A 20812-nucleotide genomic window follows, 5' to 3' on the forward strand; every position below is an offset into this window, starting at 1 on the left:
CAAAATGATGAAGTGATCTCGAGTGTCAGAGATAAAGATGGAGAGAAATGGATGTATTATAAAAGTACTTAGAAAATAAATCTGACAATACTTGGTGACTGATATACTCTGGGTAAATGATTAAACACAAGTAGTGAGCAATATTTGCCAAGTACTGGTCTAGACAATGGAGGAAAATGTACAAGTTGAGATGAGTGATCAGAGCAGACACCTGTCCAATAAGAAACAACGAAGTAAGTATCCCAGCAATCAAATGTAATGTAATCGATAATTACCTTAATAAAAGGAGGGGGGCAGCCAGCAGGTAGATGCCATCAAATAGGTCTGGTAACAGTTAGAGGGGAGTACCACATCCAGAGGGCTTTAAGTAAGGAAAAGCCTCCAGAATCTATGGCAGTCTGAAAAGGTAAATTCATAACTTCAGTATCTGTTTTTGTTTTTGTTTTAAGATTCTGAGAAAGAGAGAGAGCAAGCACACACATGAGTGGTGGGAGGAGCAGAGGGAGAGGGAGTGCAGAGCCAGACACAGGGCTTGATCTCACAACCCTGAGATCATGACCTGAGCTGAATCAAGAGTTGGAAGCTCAACTGCCTGACCGATTCCAGGCTCCCATGACCTTAGTCTTTGATGAGACAGGGAATGTAGCTCAGTAGAACAAACAGACATCTAGTAACTCAAATGGCAGGTAAACATGACAACTTGGCCAACTCAAGTAGAAATTCAATCAATAAGAGTTAAAGCACATAATCAAAGCAGAATTAACTGCAAAGGTGAGTCGATACTACCTGACTATGTATTCCTTAAATCACCCTCAGATTAGGGATAGTATCAAACTCAAGGCTGAAAAAAATGGAAAGATCAAGTGTTCTAGCTATAATTAAGAGTAAGGTAGGTGTGGAATATCAAGTAGGCTCTTAAAGTGAAGAATTACTAAAAAGTGACTACTTCTTATGGGGAAAAGATCTACAAAAGCAGGTGAATCAGATAGGGAAAAATGATGAGTTCCACTTTCCAATTTACAATATTAACCTAATATCACATGAAATTTTCAAATGTTGTCTCTCATAGTCAATTAAATTTTAATAAAACAGAATAAAGCTGGGGCGCCTGGGTGGCTCAGTCAGTTAAGCATCTGCCTTCGGCTCAGGTCATGAACTCAGGGACCTGGGATTGAGCCCTGCACTGGGCTCCCTGTTCAGTGGGAAGTCTGCTTCTCCCTTTCCCTCTGCCTTTGCCCCTCCCCCCGCTCTTGATAGAGCATGCTCTCTCTCTCAAATAAATAAAATCTTTAAAAATAAAAGAAACAGAATAAAGCTGTTTCTAATTATAAAAATTTTTGTCAAAAAAAAAAAAATTTTTTGTCAGAAGGACTTTTGTTTAGCAAAGGCAAAAGAAAATGTGAAAAGCAAGGTATGTGAGATTTGACTCAGTCAGAGGTGAGGAATGAGGCTGCAGAGGGCCCAGGTCCTAAAGGGCCATACCAGGAGTGTTTTGTTTTGTTTTGTTTTTAAAGATTTTATTTATTTATTTGACAGAGAGAGAGAGATAGCGAGAGCAGAAACACAAGCAGGGGGAGTGGGAGAAGGAGAAGCAGGCTATTGGACGGAGCAGGGAGCCCGATGCGGGGCTCGATCCCAGGACCCTGGGATCCCATGACCTGAGCCGAAGGCAGATGCTTAACGACTGAGCCACCCAGGCGCCCCCTAGGAGTGTTTTAAGTTTATCCTGAGGGCAATGAGAAGCCAATGACAATTCTTGAATAAAAGAGTGATGGAGTCACTCTTGCCTTCTGGGTGCAGTGTTTACAAAGGGTGAGCCCACAGGGGCTTGAGTAGACACAGGAAGGGAAGGTAGCTAAATCCAGTCCTGGCAGGAACAAGAGATGAAGGGCTTCAGGGGAAGGCAGGGAAGAGAGCATGAAGCCACCTCCTCAGGAGTCTTCCAACCACAAACCACTGAACTGACCCCAGCCCCAATCCCACCATCAGGATTTGCCAGTCTTGTCAAGAAGGTCCACAGGACACAATGCCAGTCACTCAATCTGCTCAGTGTCTTATTGAACAAATGCCCTAACACGTGACTCATCAGGGCCTTCAAGCACAGTCATTCCCATATCCTGAGATTCAGAATCCAGAGGTTTATCTATCTGATTTCACTGCTTCCATGCCATTCCTTCTTGAATATGCCCAAACATTAAAATTTAAGTATTTATTCCACACAGGCAGACACACATACACTTCTGCCTCAGGCCATCATGCTAACTGAAATGCTTCCCCTTAGCGATCTGTGTCCATGTGAATGTTTAAGGCTTTGGGCATCCACAGCTACTCCATCCATCCATCATCCATCCATTCATCCATCCTCAACAAGACAGCAAGTTCTGACCAGTCAGGCCCCAGGGTTCACAGCAAGGTTCTCCAACTCATTCAAAAAACTGAAGAGGAGGGAACACTACCAAACTCATTTACAAAGCCAGCATTACATCCTGATACAAACAAAGCCAGATACGGAAATCACAAGAAAATTAAGAGCCAATATTCCAAATGAAAATAGATGCAAATATTCTCAATTATGTAGTAGCCAATCAAATTCAACAGTACATTAAAAGGATCATTCACAATGATCAAGTGAGTTTTATCCCTGGAATGCAGGGATGATTCAAAATATGCAATTCAATTAATGTGACACATCATATCAATGCAATGAAAGAAAAAAAAATGTAATAATCTCAATCGACACAGAAAAAGCATTTGACAAAATTAACATCTGTTCATGAAAAACTCTCAACAAATTAGGTATAGTACAGAAGAAATGTACCTCAACATAATATAGGCCTTAAATGACACACCCACAGCTAACATCATACTCAATGATGAAATAAGACAAAGGTGCCCACTCTCACCACTCCCATTCAAATAGTCCTGGAAGGCCCAGCCTGAGCAATTAGGCAAAAGAAAGAAAGAAACAAAAGGCATCAGAACTGGACAGGAAGAAGTAAAATGGTCTATCTGCAGATGACATGATGTTACATAGGTTAGTTAGAAGCTAGGCATGAGCAGTGGAAGTCCCAAGTCCTTGAGGGGAGAAAGATAAAGTAAGCAGTTAGTTAGACATGAGCTGGAGGCAAGGATGGTGATAAATAGCTTATACATTAGAAGCCCAAGGGCACAATATCATGACCTTATGGCTTAAAAAGACCCTAGGGCTAAGAGACCAAGAGCCACAGGTGCAGAGCAGGCACTCTCTTCTTCCACCTCTGCTCCAAGGTAATGCCTAGACTCATTATAATGCAAGTGCTTTAAAGTTATAGCCCCCATCCAAGTACTAACCAGGCCCAACCCTGCTTAGCTTCCGAGATCAGACGAGATCGGGCGCGTTCAGGGTGGCACCAATGGGAAAAGAAAGGCTGCCATGACGGTTCTGGTACAAACCTTGTAGGGTCAAAAACTCCCCCTGCAAACCTGTGGGAGGAGTCCCCCAAATGACTGGAAGCAGCCTCCATTAGAAACCACTCCATCCATGATGCAAGACCCCTGGTCACATAAGAAAGAACCCCTGTAGCCTCAGGGCTGTTGCCACCTCTTGTTCCACTGGCTCTCCCACCTTAAGAGTGTACTGTTGCTCTAATAAAGCTGCTTTCTGCTTTCACTTTGGGCACCGATCTCTAATTCTCTGTGCAGTGCCAAGACGAAGACACAACACTTTTCTCACTGACATATACATAAAATCCTAAGACTCCACCAAAAAGACTATTAGATTTAATCAATGAATTCAGTAAAGTTGCAGGAAATTAACATACAAAAATAAACTGTGTGTCTATACACTAATGACAAATTACCTAAAAAATATCAATTCCATTTACAATAGCACCAAAAACAATAAAATACAAATGGATTTTACCAAGGAAGAGAAAGATCTGTACAATGAAAACTGTAAGACAGTGCCAAAAGAAATAGAAGAGAAAAATAAACGGAAAGATACCCCATGTTCATGGATTGGAAAAATTAATAATATTGTTAAAATGTCCATACTATGTGAAGCCATCCATAGATTCAATGTAATCCCTATGAAAATTCTAATGACTTTTTTTTTTAACAGAAATAGAAAAACTATCCTAAAATTTAGATGGAACCAAAAAAGACTGTGAATAGCAAAAACAATCCTGAGAAAGAAAAAAAAGAAGTATCACACTTCCTGATTTCAAGCCATGTTATAAAGCTATAGTAATTAAAACATTATGGTATTGCCATAAAAACATATACATGGACCAATGAACAGAATTGAGCCCAGAAATAAACCCACGCATATACAGTCAACTAGTATTTGGCAAGGGAACCATAAATACTCATAAGATAGTCTCTTCAATAAATGATAGTTAGGAAAATTGGATATTCACAGGTAAAAGAATGAAATGTGACCCCTTTCTTACATCACTTATAAAAATTAACTCAAAATAGATCAAAAACTTAAATTTAAAACCTGAAACCATAAAACTCATAGAAGAAAACATACAATATAAAAAGCTCTTTGACATGGGTGTTGGCAACAATTTTTTGGATATGACACTTAAAACACAAGCAACAAAATCAAAAATAAATGAGTAGGTCTATACATACTAAAAAGCTTCTGCACAGCAAAGGAAATGATCAACAAAATGAAAAGGCAATCTATAGAATGGAGAAAATATTGCAAATCATTTGTCTGATTTATCTCATTATCAGGAGTTAACATCCAAAATATATAAAGAACTCCCACAACTTAATAGGAGGGAAACAAATAATCCAATTAAAAAACAGACAAAAGAACCTGAATAGACACTTTCCAAAGAAGACATTCAAATGGCCAACAAGTACATTGAAAAGGTGCTGAACATCACTAATGTTTAAGGAAATGCAAATCAAAACAGCAACAATATCACCTCACACCTGTTAGAATGGCTTTCATCAAAAAGAACTGATAAATGCTGGCAAGGATGTGGAGAAAAGGGAACCCTTGTGCACTCTTCTTGGGATCATAAATTGGTGCATCCACTATGGAAAGCAGTATGGAGATTCCCCCCAAAACTTAAAAATAGAACGACCATATGATCTAGAGATTCTGAATATATATCCAAAAGAAAAGAAATCACCATGTATTTTTTTAATTTTTTTATTGAAGAAATCACCATGTAAAGAGATATCTACACTCTCATGTTCACTCAGCATTATTTACAATAGCCAAGACATGGGAACAACCTAAGTGGTATTCAACAACAAATCAATGGATAAAGAAAATGGTGTGTGTGTGTGTGTGTGTGTGTGTGTGTGTGTGTGTGTGTGTTTGTGTATACAATGTAATACTATTGAGCCATAAAAAAAGGGAAATCCTGCCATTTACAACATGGATGAACCTTGAGGGCATTATCCTAAGTGAAAGAAGTCAGAGAAAGACAAATATTATTTCATATCCTTTATATGTGATATCTGAAAAATTTATAGAAAAAGAGAACAGATTTGTGGTTATCAGAGGTGGAGGATGGGGTGCAGGGTAACCAGATGATGGTAGTCAAAAGGTACAAACTTCCAGTTGTAATGTATAACATGATGACTATAGTTAATGCTGCACGGTATATTTGAAAGTTGCTGAGAGTAGTTCCTAAAAGCGCTCATCACAAGGAAAAAAACGTGTGTGCGTGTGTGTGTGTGTGTCTATATGAGGCGATAGATGCTAACTAAACTTAATCAGGTAATCATTTCACAATACAGGTTAAGTCATTATGCTGTACACATTAAACTTATATAGTGCTGTATATCCACTATATTTTAATGAAACTGAAAGAAACAAAATAAATAAGGGAGGAAAATCACCATACTAGTTTAGTAACAGAAAAGTACTATAGTTTCATATAATCCTAATTCTTTTTTTCAAGGTTTTATTGAAATTCAAGTTAGTTCGCATATAGTATATTAGTTTCAGGGGTAAAATTTAGTGATTCATCACTTACATATAACACCCAGTGCTCATTACATCAAGTGCCCTCCTTAATGCCCATCACCCAATTATACCATCTCCCCATCCGTGTCCCCTCCAGCAACCCTCAGTTTGTTCCCTATAGTTAAGAGTCTCTTACAGTCTGCCTCCCTGTCTTTATTTTTCCTTCCCTTCCCCGTGTCCATTTGTTTTGTTTCTTAAATTCCACATATGAGTGAAATCATATGATATTTGTCTTTCTCTGACTTATTTCCCTTACCATTATACTCTCTAGTTCCATCTACCTCGTTGTGAATGGCAAGATTTCATTCTTTTTGATGGGGCTGAGTAATATTCCATTGTATATATACACCATATCTTCTTTATCCATTCATCTGTCAACGGACACTTGAGCTCTTTCCATGTTTTGGTTACTGTGGATAGTGCTGCTATAAACACTGGGGTGCATGTGCCCCTTGGAATCACTATTTTTGTATCCTTTGGATAAATACCTAGTAGTGAACTCTTGCCTGTTAGGATATCTCTAAAATTAACTTTTCAGGGCGCCTGGGTGGCTCAGTTGGTTAAGCGACTGCCTTCGGCTCAGGTCATGATCCTGGAGTCCCGGGATCGAGTCCCGCATCGGGCTCCCTGCTTAGCAGGGAGTCTGCTTCTCTCTCTGACCCTCACCCCTCTCATTCTTTCTCTGTCATTCTCCCTCTCTTAAAAATAAATAAAATTTAAAAAAAAAAAAACTTTTCATGGCAAAGTTAGTCCTTTTTACAGCTGTTAACTAAAGATGGTCACCTAATTCCCTCTGTAGCAGTGGCAGCCCCACCTTACAACCAAAACAACAAGGATGAGAGTAAAAGAAAGAATCAATGGGCTTATGGAAAATAAAGATGTCTGGCTGGTAGCCTCCTACAACTAAGTACCATCTCCTATCCCGTAGTCACCGGTCATCTGAGACAGTTCTCACATGTACCGTTAATTTTGTAGTCCAAAGAACACCGTAACAATAAGAAAGACAAGCAAGCATTTTTGTTTTTTAAGCCCTTATAACATGTAAGTTTATTGTTCAACTCCCAGGCATTCAACTTTCTAACACCGTTTCAGGAATACTCTAACATAAGGTCACCGAACGTAAATGTATAATGTATGTACACACAAACACTGCAAAAACAATTTGAGATCTGATCCAGTGAAATCCAGTGGTGGCCAACACTAAGAATAATGTAGAGTGCTACAGAAGTATACTCCAAGAGAACATAGCTCAATGGAAGGGGAGTCTCAGAACACTAGGGTCAATAAAAGATTTCTATGACAGAGAGGCACAGAGAACTTCTAGTGTAAAATGAGCTACTCTGTTCTGCTTGTAAGATAGGGAATGCTGATTCCCAGGACATAAATGTACAAGTGAGGCTAAATAAACAGGATTCTGTTAGAGCATTCATCTGCCCTCCTCTCTTTATTCACTTAAACACAAAACAAGCCCAATCTGATTTATTACTCAGGATTGTACTCACATGCAGAAAATAATTAGTACATTCTTAATTCTTTAAACTGTACTCACAGAAAAATGAATAATTATGGGGTTCTTCATTTCTTAATAAATTATCAGATACACTGTAACTTTCAATACTTGAACATGAGCTCAAGTGAAATGGAATATTTAAATTCAAAATTCATATCAATCAAAATTCATATGGGGCACTTTAAAACTCACAAAATTCACAAATGTGAAGTCTTTTTACCCTAATTTAAATATCAAGAAGTCTTACCGGCATCTCTTAATGCAAACCTAACTCAACACATTTTTTTTTTTTTTTTTTTTTTTAAAGATTTTTTATTTATTTATCTGAGAGAGAGAATGGGAGACAGAGAGCATGAGAGGGGGAGGATCAGAGGGAGAAGCAGACTCCCCGCTGAGCAGGGAGTCCGATGCGGGACTCGATCCCGGGACTCCAGGATCATGACCTGAGCCGAAGGCAGTTGCTTAACCAACTGAGCCACCCAGGCGCCCAACTCAACACATTTTTAAGACACGGATAAATTTATAGTCCATGCCTTATTGGAAAGAGAATTTTATAACAACTCAAAATAATATTTCAGAGTGTATTGGAGGTGTTTTGTAGATGTGGGGAAATAAGCAGTTTGCAAACAGAGGAATAGAAAAAGCATATCACAATACCACATCTTTTTCCTAAATGGTTAAAGAATTATTCAACAACTCCAAAACCCTTTTTATATGCACACCTGGGAAGAATACTGTATCCGTAACTTTGCTCGGAGTTACACTGATGTGGTTTTAGACCAGATGTTTAAATGTTACAGTATGTACATTTTCTTCCCCTCTTCTAAGGCAGAAGTAAAGTAAGAGGAATATTTGACTTCACTCCACAAGAGACCTATTTAATAGTTTGGCGGTTATGTAAGTAAAGGTAGCTTGGCTAAGTCAATGTTGACGACATACAGAACGACATGATCCTAATGAGTTGGAAAATATTGGCTCTCATGAGAATAGACCAGATGCTACTGAGCTGAGAAAGCTACTGTATTATTGAATTTCATTTTTATGAGGTAAAATTTATTATTCAACCATTAAGGTATCCCATATGAAATCTTGCATAAAATACTTTTATAGTTACATTCTGGAAAGTAGATTTTTATTTTAACATTAAGACATCACTTAAATGAGGGATTCAAATGTCCATTTGATCACCTTCAGCACAGATTTTAAAGTCTGAAAGCAATTTTCCTATAAATACCAGATTATTGGAACTACACTGTGAACAAAACAATTAACTACCTGAATAAGGAAAAAGTGGTAGCAAGTTCTTGTTTTCCTGAACAAAAAAATGGCCATGTGTGATTTATATTTTATCTTCTGGAGAATGACAAAGGTTAGAATTTCAATGATTTCAGTACCATCAGAAACATGAACAAAAATACGTAATTCAATAATCCCAATTAATATATATTTCAAACTTTAACAGTTCTGCTTTATTCTTTATGATTATCTTAATTAGACTTCTAATACTTGCTATTTTTTCATTAACTAATCGCTAATGGAGTAGCAAACTATCTTACTGTATTTCTGGTCTCATTTATCAGACAGAGAGTATGATGTAGCAGAAATCATAGTAACAGAAAGGTTCAAGGGACCTTAAGCTTAACCAAATTAATCAGTGAGTATCTGTGGGATGATATTTAAGAAAAACACTAAATTGTTCTGAGCATAAATTTTCATCACGTGTAACACAGGATATATAACTTGCCAACATTAATATTACTGGTAAGAAGCCAGTGAAATTAATGCATTGAGAAACATCAACCTAAAAAAGGTGAGCCAATTCAGATGATTCAAGTAAGTTTTATGGTATCCAGTCCCTACAGCATGCAGCTCACTAGAGGAGAAATGCTTAGTAGACAGCTGTAAAGTACATAAAAGTAGATAAAAGGATAAGGTTTCAAATTTCTATTATCCCACCACATTGCAACATCCATTTATAGATTTGTTGCTCCATTCCCCTTTGGAGTCCCTAGCAGAAGAGAGAATATATGGTTCATCATAGGTTTCTGTGAACTAGGTGTGGCCTCTTATAAATAGCTGTTTAAAGGGGCACAATGCACAGTTTCTTAGTAAGTCCAAAGAAGTACACCTAATCAATACCCTGAATTTTATACTTCAGTCATCAAGTTCACTGTTCATTAACCTATTTACTCTTTTGCCTTACTCTTTGAATTTTCCTTTGCCCTATAACTTCTCAGCTCAAACACTGGATCATCAAGACCCCACTTCTGACAATGGTTATCACAGTCTCCAAGAACCTCGTATCCTAGAACAACCTCCATAGGTAGTATTCCCATATGTATGATTCCAGCAGGATTCTATATCCAGGAAAAGTAAAACAAATCAACTTCACAAACAATACTTTATTTTGTACTCACAAGAACTCTATGAGTAGGTAAGAAGATATTATCACCATTTTACAGATGAGAAAGTTAAATGAAACTCAATGAAACAAATGACTTTCCTTTAGATATATAATTACTGATAGGATTTCCACGCTACATTTCAGTGCTCTCTCCTAAATTTCAATTATTAAATAAGGAAAATATTCTTATCACCTAACATAGACAGTAAGACTTAAACTACACCAATATCTATATATAATACACAGATTAGTAATATTTGATGCATAAAATTAAGTCTCTAAGAAGCATAAGCATAGAGCTTTGCATTTTATTCTAATTTTTGGAAGAGCTGAGAAAAAAGTCATTGTAGCTTTACAGAACATGTATTACTATTCAATATTCACATTTTCTCTTAAAGACTCTTAGATAAACCATCACAAAATAGAAATAACTGATTCAACAAACTAAAGTCATCTCTTTTTATTGTGACATATTGTGATTGTAATATGGAGTTTGTTAAAGAAAACATCTTTTCTACCTAAAGGCATTTTGTAGATGTGATGCTTGAAACTAAATTTGATATTGCATTTCTGAAGCACCATTATTAATCCAACATTTAGAATGAGAAGACTGAGGCACAAAATTGTTGCATATTAAGAGCCAATGAAATTCAACATAACATTATTTGATTTTATACATACAGACCTATTTAACAGCTTCAGTTATTAAAAGGAAAAAATACGATATTAAATAGGCATTTTTATAAAATTAATCAAGATAGTAAAATTGTGAAATAATTCTATACTTGTAAAGCAAAAATAACATTGTTTCTGTCCTTAGTTTTCCTAAGTAAAAATGCAGCATAAATAGGACACATATAAACTTGACTACCAAATTAATTTATTTCCTTTGAGTGATAAATTATTTTACTACTTGTCATTGGCCACTCTTCACTAAGAGTCTTATGTTATTATAATCAGGGAATCAATAACCATATTTTCTTAGCTATCAGGATTTCAGAATAAACATTCTTCATTTTTAAAATATTCCAGAAATGTCCTACACTTCACTACATACAATGTATTTTGCCAGTGACACAGTGCCATACCCCAGCATATTTTCCAAAAAGACATAAATACCAATACTGTACCTTCTAGGTAAGGAATTTTTGAATTTGAAAAGCATGTCATTAATTATTTATTATCAAATTATTTGAACTCTCTCTTTGGGAAAATACTAGATTTTCTTTTAGTTATTCAGGCATTTCTCACATCCTCAGTTTCCCAAACTCAAAATTTCAAGAAGTAATTACATAGAAATTTAATTCCTATTCTCACCAATGAAAAAGTAGAGCAATAACTGTATTTACTAACAATGTACATCTTTCGTGTTTATAAATATAATGACCATAATACTTTTACTACATTATATGCATTCTATTTGATTATATTTTGTACTATTCAAATCTTAGTGGTAACCAGCAAAGTTAATTTCAAACCCAAATAAGTCACAACCTGCATTTAAATGAAATGGTAAAGTAGGAACTCAATTATAAATCTTTCTAAAAATGACAAAAATCAGTAACAGTTCAGTTCAGATATGACAATGTTGTTTTGATGGTAGTAGAGATAACACACAGAACTTTCTTACAAGCAGAATATGTTGCAGAATAGACATGGAGAAAAGAAAACGAGAACGGAAAAATTTAATCTAGAAAGTCAGCATCACAGAAATTGTTGGGTCTTGAAATCAAGCTGAGTAATAAGAGCAGGAAGGATTCTGTGATGTAACAAAGTTTGAAATAATTAAAACAGCAAAAAGTAAAAGAAAATGGACCAGTAACAAAGAAGAAACAAGGCATTCTAAATGATAATAAGATCCAATGTAAAGATATACCTAAAGCTATAATTAATGAAAAATTAGACAAGTCACCATCAGAAAAGTGAAAAGACAACCAAAAGAACTGCAGAAAACATTTCCAAACCATATAGCTGATAAGGGACTTGTATCTAGAATATACAAAGATTCTCACAGCTTAAAACAAAAAGATAAACAGGCCAATTAAAAAATGAACAAGAGACTTGAACAGACATTTCTCCACAGGAGATACATAAATAGCCAATAAGCACATGAAAAGATGCTCATCATCATTAGCCATAATAAAGATGCAAATCAAAACCACAATGAGGCGGCACTACTTCATATGCTCTAGGATAGCTAGAACCAAAATGACAGGTAATAACAGTAGAGTGACGATGTGGAAAAACTCGAACATTCATATACTGTAGGTGGGAATATACAATGGCGTAGCTGCTTTGGAAAATAGTCTAGCAATTCCTCAAAAGGTTAACTACAGACTTACCATATGATGCAACAATTCTACTTCTAGATATACAACCAAGAGAAACGAAAGCATATGTCCACACAAAAACTCATACACAAATGCTTATGGCATTATTCAGAATTGTCAAAAATAAAAACAAAAATGTCAATCAACTAATGGATAAACAAAATGTGGTATATAGATACAAAGGAATATTACTCAACAATGAACAGAAATGACGTACTGATACAAGCTACAATATAGGCAAACTTCAAAAACAACATGCTAAGTGAAAGAATTCAGTCACAAAGTACTGTATTTCATATGATCAACTTATATGAAATGTCCAGAACTGGCACATGCATAGAGGCCAAGAGCAGATTAGTGATTGCTTAGAGCTGGGTGGAGAGGAGGCTTGGGGAATGATGGCTAAAGAAAGTGGAACTTCTTTTGGGGTTAATGAAAGGTTCTAAAATTAATATCGGTAATGGAAAGAGAACTCTTAATATACTACCAGGTAAATACTATGTACCTGAAAAGGATGAATTGATTGTATAGTATGTGAATTATACCTCAATAAAACTCTTTTTAAAAAAAAGATTTGGGGTACCTGGGTGGCTCAGTCGGTTAAGTACCTGCCTTTGGCTCAGGTCATGATCTCACGATCCTGGGATCCAGCCGGGCATCAGGCTCCCTGCTCAGGGGGAGTCTATTTCTCCCTCTCCCTCTGCTCCTCTCTCTCCCCTGCTCATATGCATACTCTCCCTCTCTCTCTCTCTCAAATAAATAAAATCTTAAAAAATATATATGATCATTTCAATAGTTGCAGAAAAACAAACGACAAACTACAACATCGATTCACAATAAAAACCCTCAACAAAGTAAGTCTAGAAGGAACATACCTCACCATAATAAAGACCTTATATGAAAAGCCCACAGTCAACATCATACTGATAAGGTCAAGAACAAGACAAGGATGTCCATTCTCACCACTTTCATTCAAGATACTACTGAAGTCCAAGCCACAGCAATTAGACACATAAAGAAATAAAAGGCATCCAAATCAGTAAGGATGAAGTAAAACTCTATTTGCAGATGACACAATACTATATATAGAAAACCCTAAAAATTCCACCAACAAATGACTAGAACTCATAAATGAATTCAGTAAAGTCACAGGACATGAAATGATCATATAGAAATCTGTTGCGTTCCTATACACTAATAATGAAGCAACAGAAAATGAAGTTAAGAAAACAATCCCATTTATAACTGCACCAAAAACAATAAAATACCTAGGAATAAACTTAAAGAGTGAAAGATCTGGACTCTGGAAACTATAAAACAATGATTAAATAAACTGAAGATGACACAAAGAAATGGAAAGACATTCCATGTTCATGGGTTGGAAGAACAAATACTGTTAAAACGTCTATACTACCCAAAGCAATCTACACATTTAATGTAATCCCTATCAAAATACTAACAGCTTTCTTCACGGAACTAGAACAAACAATCCTAAAATTTGTATGGAACCACAAAAGACCCTGAATAGCCAAAGCAATCTTGAAAAAGAAAAACAAAACCGGAGGCATCACAATTCCAGACATCAAGTTATATTACAAAGCTGTAGTAATCAAAACAGAATGGTACTAGCATAAAAATAGACTCATACATCAGTGGAACAGAATAGAGAACCCAGAAGTGAACCCACAATTCTATGCTCAACTAATCTTCGACAAAGCAGGAAAGAATATCCAATGGAAAAAAGATAGTCTAGTCAACAAATAGTGTTGGGAAAACTGGACAGCAACATGTAAAAGAATGAAACTGGACCACTTTCTTATACCATACACAAAAATAAATTCAAAATGGATGAAAGACCTAAATGCAAGACCTGAAACCATAAAAATCTGAGAGAACACAGGCAGTAATTTCTCTGACGTAGGCCATAGTAACTTCTTTCTAGATAGATCTCCTGAGGCAAGGAAAACAAAAGCAAAAATAAATTTTGGAGGTTCCGTCAAAATAAAAAGCTTCTACACAGCAAAGGAAACAATCAACAAAACTAAAAGGCAACCTACAGAATGGGAGAAGATACTTGAAAATGACAAATCTGATAGAGGGTTAGTATCCAATATACATAAAGACCTTATACAACTCAACACCCAAAAAACAACCCTGAAAATCAAATAACTCTGAAAAATGAGCAGAAAACATGAATAGACATTTTTCCAAAGAAGACATATAGATGGCCAACAGCCACATGAAAAGATGCTCAACATCACTCATCATCAGGGAAAGGCAAATTAAAACTACAATAAAAGATCACCTCACACCTGTCAGAATGGCTAAAATCAACAACACAAGAAACAACAGGTGTTGGTGAGAATGTGGGAAAGGGAAACCCTCTTACACTGCTGGCGGGAATGCAAACTGGTGCAGCCACACAGTAACAGTATGGAGGATCCTGAAAACAGTATGGAGGATCCTGAAAAAGTTAAAATTAGAACTACCCTATGACCCAGCAATCACACAACTGAGTATTTACACAAAGAACACAAAAACACTAATTCGAAGGGATGCATGCACCTCTATGTTTACTGCAGCATTATTTACAATAGCCAAACTATGGAAGCAGCCCAAATGTCCATCCATAGATGAATGGAGAAAGAAGATGTGGTGTTTGTGTGTGTGTATGGATGGATGGATGGATGGGGAGAGAGAGAGAGAGAGATAGGAATATTACGCAGCCTGAAAAGAATGAAATCTTGCCATTTGCAACAACATGGATGGAGCTAGAGAATATAATACTAAGTGAAATAAGTCAGTCAGAGAAAGACAAATACCAAATGATTTCACTCATGTGGAATTTAAGAAACAAAACATGTAAGTAAAGAAAAAAAAGAAAGACAAACCAAGAAACAGACTCTTTTAACTACAGAGAACAAACTGATGGTTATCAAAGGGGAGATGGATGGGTGAATGGGTGAAATAAGTGATGGGGATTAAGAAGTGCACTTATGAGCACTGAGTAATGAATAGAATTGTTGAATAACCATACTGTACACCTGAAACTAATATAACACTGTATGTTAACAACATTGGAATTAAAATAAAATGTAAAAAAATAGAAATAAAGGTGGACCAGTGGAATAAAAATAAATTAATTTTTAAAGAAAAAAAAGAAACCAAGGTATAATGTTTCTGGCATAGGGGAAGAAAGTAAACATGGGCAAAGGCATGAATGTGGAAAAGAATGTCATTTTTTGGAAGAACAAGTAGAATATAATTAGTATAGTGTTAAATCCAAAGTAAAAGACTTGTGTTGACTTGTACTGTGTTAAAGAAATAGACATCTAAGAAAAAAGGATACTGCAGAAGAACATTATCAAACCAAAATTATGTTCAATATGTTCAATATAAAAAGAGGGAAAAGCCACTAGGGTGAAGGACAAGAGAAATTGGATGCTGTGGGTTATTAACTACCAATAACAAGACAGCAGGTAGCCTAGTAGGAAGGTAAGCTAAAAGCACAAGATTATGATGGAAGGTGAGGCACAAATGTTGACGAGAAGTGCTTGGCTTACAACCAACTATAGAATGGAACTTCACACGTTATGAGAATGTAAGTCTGAGGGGCCCAAGAACATACATAGCATAACCACTTCATTAACGTAGTAAATGAGAATCAGTTGTGATGTAAGGCAAAAGATCACATGCTTAAAACAAGCATATTAAACAGTGCTGAGTACTGACTATTGACACCTCACAGATGCACGATAATAAAATGCTAAAACTTAACACATTAAATATGTACCTCTTGCATCTTAAGATAGAAAATTTGAAGACAATACTACAAGCACTCTACTAAGAATATAATAAACAATAAGATTTGGGGAGTGCAAAAAGATATAAGAAAACTGGACACTTGGAAACCTGGCCCTTTAAAAATGGTTTAGCTGATCCTTTTAATTAATCTATTATCAATTTTATAGCTGCTTAATTTGATAAAAAATAAAATTCCTTGGCAAAGAGGGAAAATTTCCTAACATGATTCCATTTTCCTCACTTCCTCTAATCTGCAAAAATTATTTCCACTAATTTTAGGTTTCTCAATGACAAAACATCAGGTTATGAATCACTGAACCTGTAGTTACTTGTCTGATCCATTTCGTAATATCTGCGCCAGTATTCTGTTAGGACAGAATATTTTCAGAGTAAGAAATTTTAAATAAGATGTTTTATCATAGCACAATCCATTTGATAAATTCAGAAAAGGAAATATGGAATTAGTTTGGCTAGAAAATAGGGAAATTATAACAGTAAATAACACCATCACCTGCTTATTAATATGAATTTTCAGGCAATCTAAGCCAGTTGACAAAAACAAAAATTTTAAATAAAGGTAGGTTAATATTGTGAGACAGTAAACCAAAAAAGCTCTGGAGAGAACATCACTTTGGAAACAGAAATTTGACAAAAAAGAAAGAAAGAAAAGAAAGAACAGAAAGAAAAAGAAAGAAAAAGAAAATAACAGAAAGAAAGAAAGAAATGAATTAGATAATTTCAGACTGTGATAAACGCTATGGCCAATGAAGGCCTCACTGTAGGCTTTATGGGTAAGGACCTAAAAGAAGAGATTTTGTACAGTAACTCCACATAAGATTATGGCCATATGAATGGCAATAACATAACATCTTAGTCCATTCAGGCTGCTCTAACAAAATACCACAGACTGGGCAACCTATAAGTAATAGAAATTTATTTCTCATTCCTGAGGTTGAAAGTCCAAGATCAAGGTGCCAGCATGGTCGGGTTCTGGCAAAAACCTCTTCCGGGCTGCAGACTACCAACTTCTTGGTGTGTCCTCACATAGTTGATAGGGCAAGGGAACACTCACGAGCCTCTTTTTTTTTTTTTTTTTTTTTTTAAAGATTTTATTTATTTGACAGAGAGACACAGTGAAAGAGGGAACACAAGCAGGGGGAGTGGGAGAGGGAGAAGCAGGCTTCCTGCTGAGCAGGGAGCCCAATGTGGGGCTCGATCCCAGGACCCTGAGATCATGACCCGAGCCGAAGGCAGACGCTTAACGACTGAGCCACCCAGGTGCCCCACGAGCCTCTTTTATACAGACATTAATTTCATAAGGACTCCATCCTCATGATCTAATAATCTTCCAAAGGCCCCCAATTACCTAATACCATGATATTGGGCATTAGAATTTCAACATATGAATTGGGGGACATAAAGACACTCAGACCATAGCACATAATAATGCAGTCTACTTAAATATTCAACAATTTAAAAAGTTTTTTTTTGAATGAGATAAATATAACAAATATCATCCTTTTAATATGTATACAATTATGTGCAATTTAGTATATTCACAAGTGTAAAAATTTCAACACTATCTAATTCCAGAACATTTTTACCACCCAAAAAAACAAACAAACAAAAAAAACCCATCTAATAGTCGCTCCCCATTCCTCTTTTTCCCCAGACTCTGGCAACTATTAATTTACTTTCTGTCTCTATGGATTTGCCTATTGTAAGCATTCCACATAAATGGAATCATAATATGTGACTTTTTGCATCTGGCTTCTTATACCTAGCATAGTGTTTCAAGGTTCCTCCATATTATAGCAGGTATCAGTACTGCATGCGTTTTTACATTTGAAAAATATTCCACTGTACAGATATAGAATATTTTTGTTTATCCATTCATCAGTTAATAGACACTTGTGTTGTTTCAACCTTTTGGCTATTAAGAATAATGCTTTGTGATCTCCTTTATATGTGGGATCTAAAAAAGCTGAATTCATAGAAGCAGAGAAGAGAAATAACAGTGGTTAGCAGGTGCAGGAAGATGGGGGAAATGAGATGTTGGTTAAAGGGTACAAAATTGCAGTTATATAGAATGAATAAGTCCTATAAATATGATGTACAGCCATGATGACTATAGTTAATACTGTATACTAGAAATTTGCTAAGACAGATTTTGTGTACTCATACCACATTAAAAAAAATAGTAACTGTGAGGAAACATATAGGTTAATTACCTTGATTGTAAGTAATCATTGCACCATGTATATCAAAACCATATGAATACCTTAAATATGTAAAATTTTTTAACAATAATTACATGCAAAAAAAATAATGCTATGAACATTCATGTACAAGATTTTGGTGCACATATATTTTCAATTTTCTGTGTATACCTGCAAGTAAAATTGCTGAGTCATATGGTAACTCTACATTTAACTTTTTTTTTTTAAGATTTTATTTATTTATTTACTTATTTATTTTAGAGAGCGCGTGCACCCAAGTGGGGCTGGGGCGGGGTGGGGGAGGAACAGAAGGAGAGGGGAGAGAGAATCTCAAGCAGACTCTGTGCTGAGTGCAGAGTCCAATGTGGGGCTCAATCTCACAGCCCTGAGATCATGACCTGAGCCAAAATCAAGAGTCGGATGCTTAAACAACTGAGCCACCCAGGTGCCGCCCCTTAACCTTTCACTTTTTGAAGATAATGACCACAAGTTTTTTCCCAAGCAGCAGTTATTTTTTAAGCTAATAATTCAATAGCAACATACAAATTCCAAAAAGCAGAGATGGAAAAAATAAACAGCAATTTTTTACAAAACATAGTTTAAAAAGTACAAAAAGAGATAAACAGTAAGATGAGAGAAACAAAGTCACAAAACAATCACACCAACCTAAATGGATTAAATTTACTAGCTAAAAGACTATAAAACTTCATTTAAAATACCTAGCTATATGCTCTTTCCAAGACATACACCTAAATCATAAAAACAGTTTTTAAGTAAAAGAATGCAAGAAGTAGTACAGGCAAATGCCAAACAAAAGAAAGTTAATTATAACTATGATAATATAAGAAAAAATAGATTTAAGTCAAAAGACCGTCTGAGGGATAGATTTGCTACATTTAATAAAAGAATCAATTTAAAAAGAGATTATAAATATGTATATATGTGTGGGAGGAGGGTTATGTGTTCATACACACACTAAAATTTGTACACTATTTCAGAGGACTCAAAGAATTTAAAGGCCTTTCATAAACCCCAAATGATGAAACACTTGCCTTGTCACTCTTTACAGAATCCTAAAACCTGACAACACACAAGTATATAAAATTTTACATTAGTCATTAGGCATTTCAAAAAAAGGCCTCTGATTATAATGCTTTTTTTATTGTTTTTTTTAGAATTTATAATATATTCTCCCATAGTAAGGTCTGAAATTAAAACCTTCAAAAGCATCATATTAGAACAAAAAAGCCAATGTCTTATTTTCATATGCAAATGAAGTAGAAATTTCACAGGTTATTATTTATAAGGATTACATTTAATAAAAATATATTCTTTAAAAGCTACTTTTGTGTTACTGACAAAAGAAAGATGATTATTTTAAACTGAGACAACTAAAAAAAAGGCAAACCTTCTGTAAATTTTTTTGTTTACCTGCAAAATAAATGACAAGATAAAGATAACATCTCCTACACTGGCATCAAAGCAGATTTTTTTTTTTTTTTTAAAGATTTTATTTATTTATTTGAGAGAGAGAGAATGAGAGAGAGAGAGCACATGAGAGGGGGGAGGGTCAGAGGGAGGAGCAGACTCCCTGCAGAGCAGGGAGCCCGATGCGGGACTCGATCCCGGGACTCCAGGATCATGACCTGAGCCGAAGGCAGTCGCTTAACCAACTGAGCCACCCAGGTGCCCGCAGATTTTTTATTTTTAATAGTTAACTCCTTCAGTCAAGGTGTAAAATTAATGTTTTTCACACAAAACGGTTAATTTGTGGGGGATGGGCTAACTGGGTGATGGACATTAAGGAGGGCATGTGATGTAATGAGCACCGGGTGTTATAGAAGACTGATGAATCATTGAACTCTACCTCTGGAACTAATAATACACTATATGTTAATTAATTGAATTTAAATTTTTAAAAAAGGATTAATTTGCTTACCAAGGCTTAAAATATTATGATCAAGAATTTTATTCATATTTACCAGCATAATCAAGCATACTGTACTTATACCTGATTTGGTTATCATTTCAAACATACACATTACATTGATCCCCTCAGAAGTTATCCATATAAGGCAAAAGGGTTAACTGTGCAAGAAGCTGGTAAAAAAGAACCTCCTGAAACTATTACATTCAGAAATTGGTGGCAGGGAATGAAACTGAATGGCTCATATCCTGACTTTTACAAATATCACTTGCACAGAAATATAGTACACAATTTAAGTTCAGCAGGCTATACTTATGGATTTGAATAATAAAATATTAGTCACCACTAATAAGAATTTGCCAAATACTTGCCAAGAAGATTGTGCTCTCACCTATAGTTTGGAAAACTTCATTCATCAAAGCTTCATTCACTGATAAAGAGTTGACATTTCCAATATGAGACCAGCTTTGATATATTGCTTGCAGCAGAAGTGTCTGTGCTCTTGTAGCTTGAATTGTGAGATTTGGAAGTTCAAATATACCTTCAGTTATAGCAATCTGAGATCTTTTGGTCCTGCATAAGAAAAGAGAAGAATAACAGTATAGTAAATAGCATTTACAAATAGCAACATAAAAAATGAACTA

General features: G+C 35.6%; 1 protein-coding gene across 3 annotated transcripts in view; it reads right to left on the reverse strand.

Annotated features, from left to right (window-relative positions):
* The window catches only part of VPS13B (vacuolar protein sorting 13 homolog B), a 741629-nt gene that overhangs the window by 571031 nt on the left and 149786 nt on the right, over positions 1-20812 (reverse strand). For all 3 annotated transcript variants that reach the window (XM_078072177.1, XM_078072178.1, XM_078072179.1), the window contains one exon: positions 20560-20741. In XM_078072177.1, coding sequence (XP_077928303.1) covers positions 20560-20741 — 182 coding nt within the window. The remainder of the gene's footprint in view (positions 1-20559; positions 20742-20812) is intronic.

The sequence above is a fragment of the Halichoerus grypus genome, chromosome 5 (genome assembly GCF_964656455.1).
Source record: "Halichoerus grypus chromosome 5, mHalGry1.hap1.1, whole genome shotgun sequence".
Classification (NCBI taxonomy): domain Eukaryota; kingdom Metazoa; phylum Chordata; class Mammalia; order Carnivora; family Phocidae; genus Halichoerus; species Halichoerus grypus.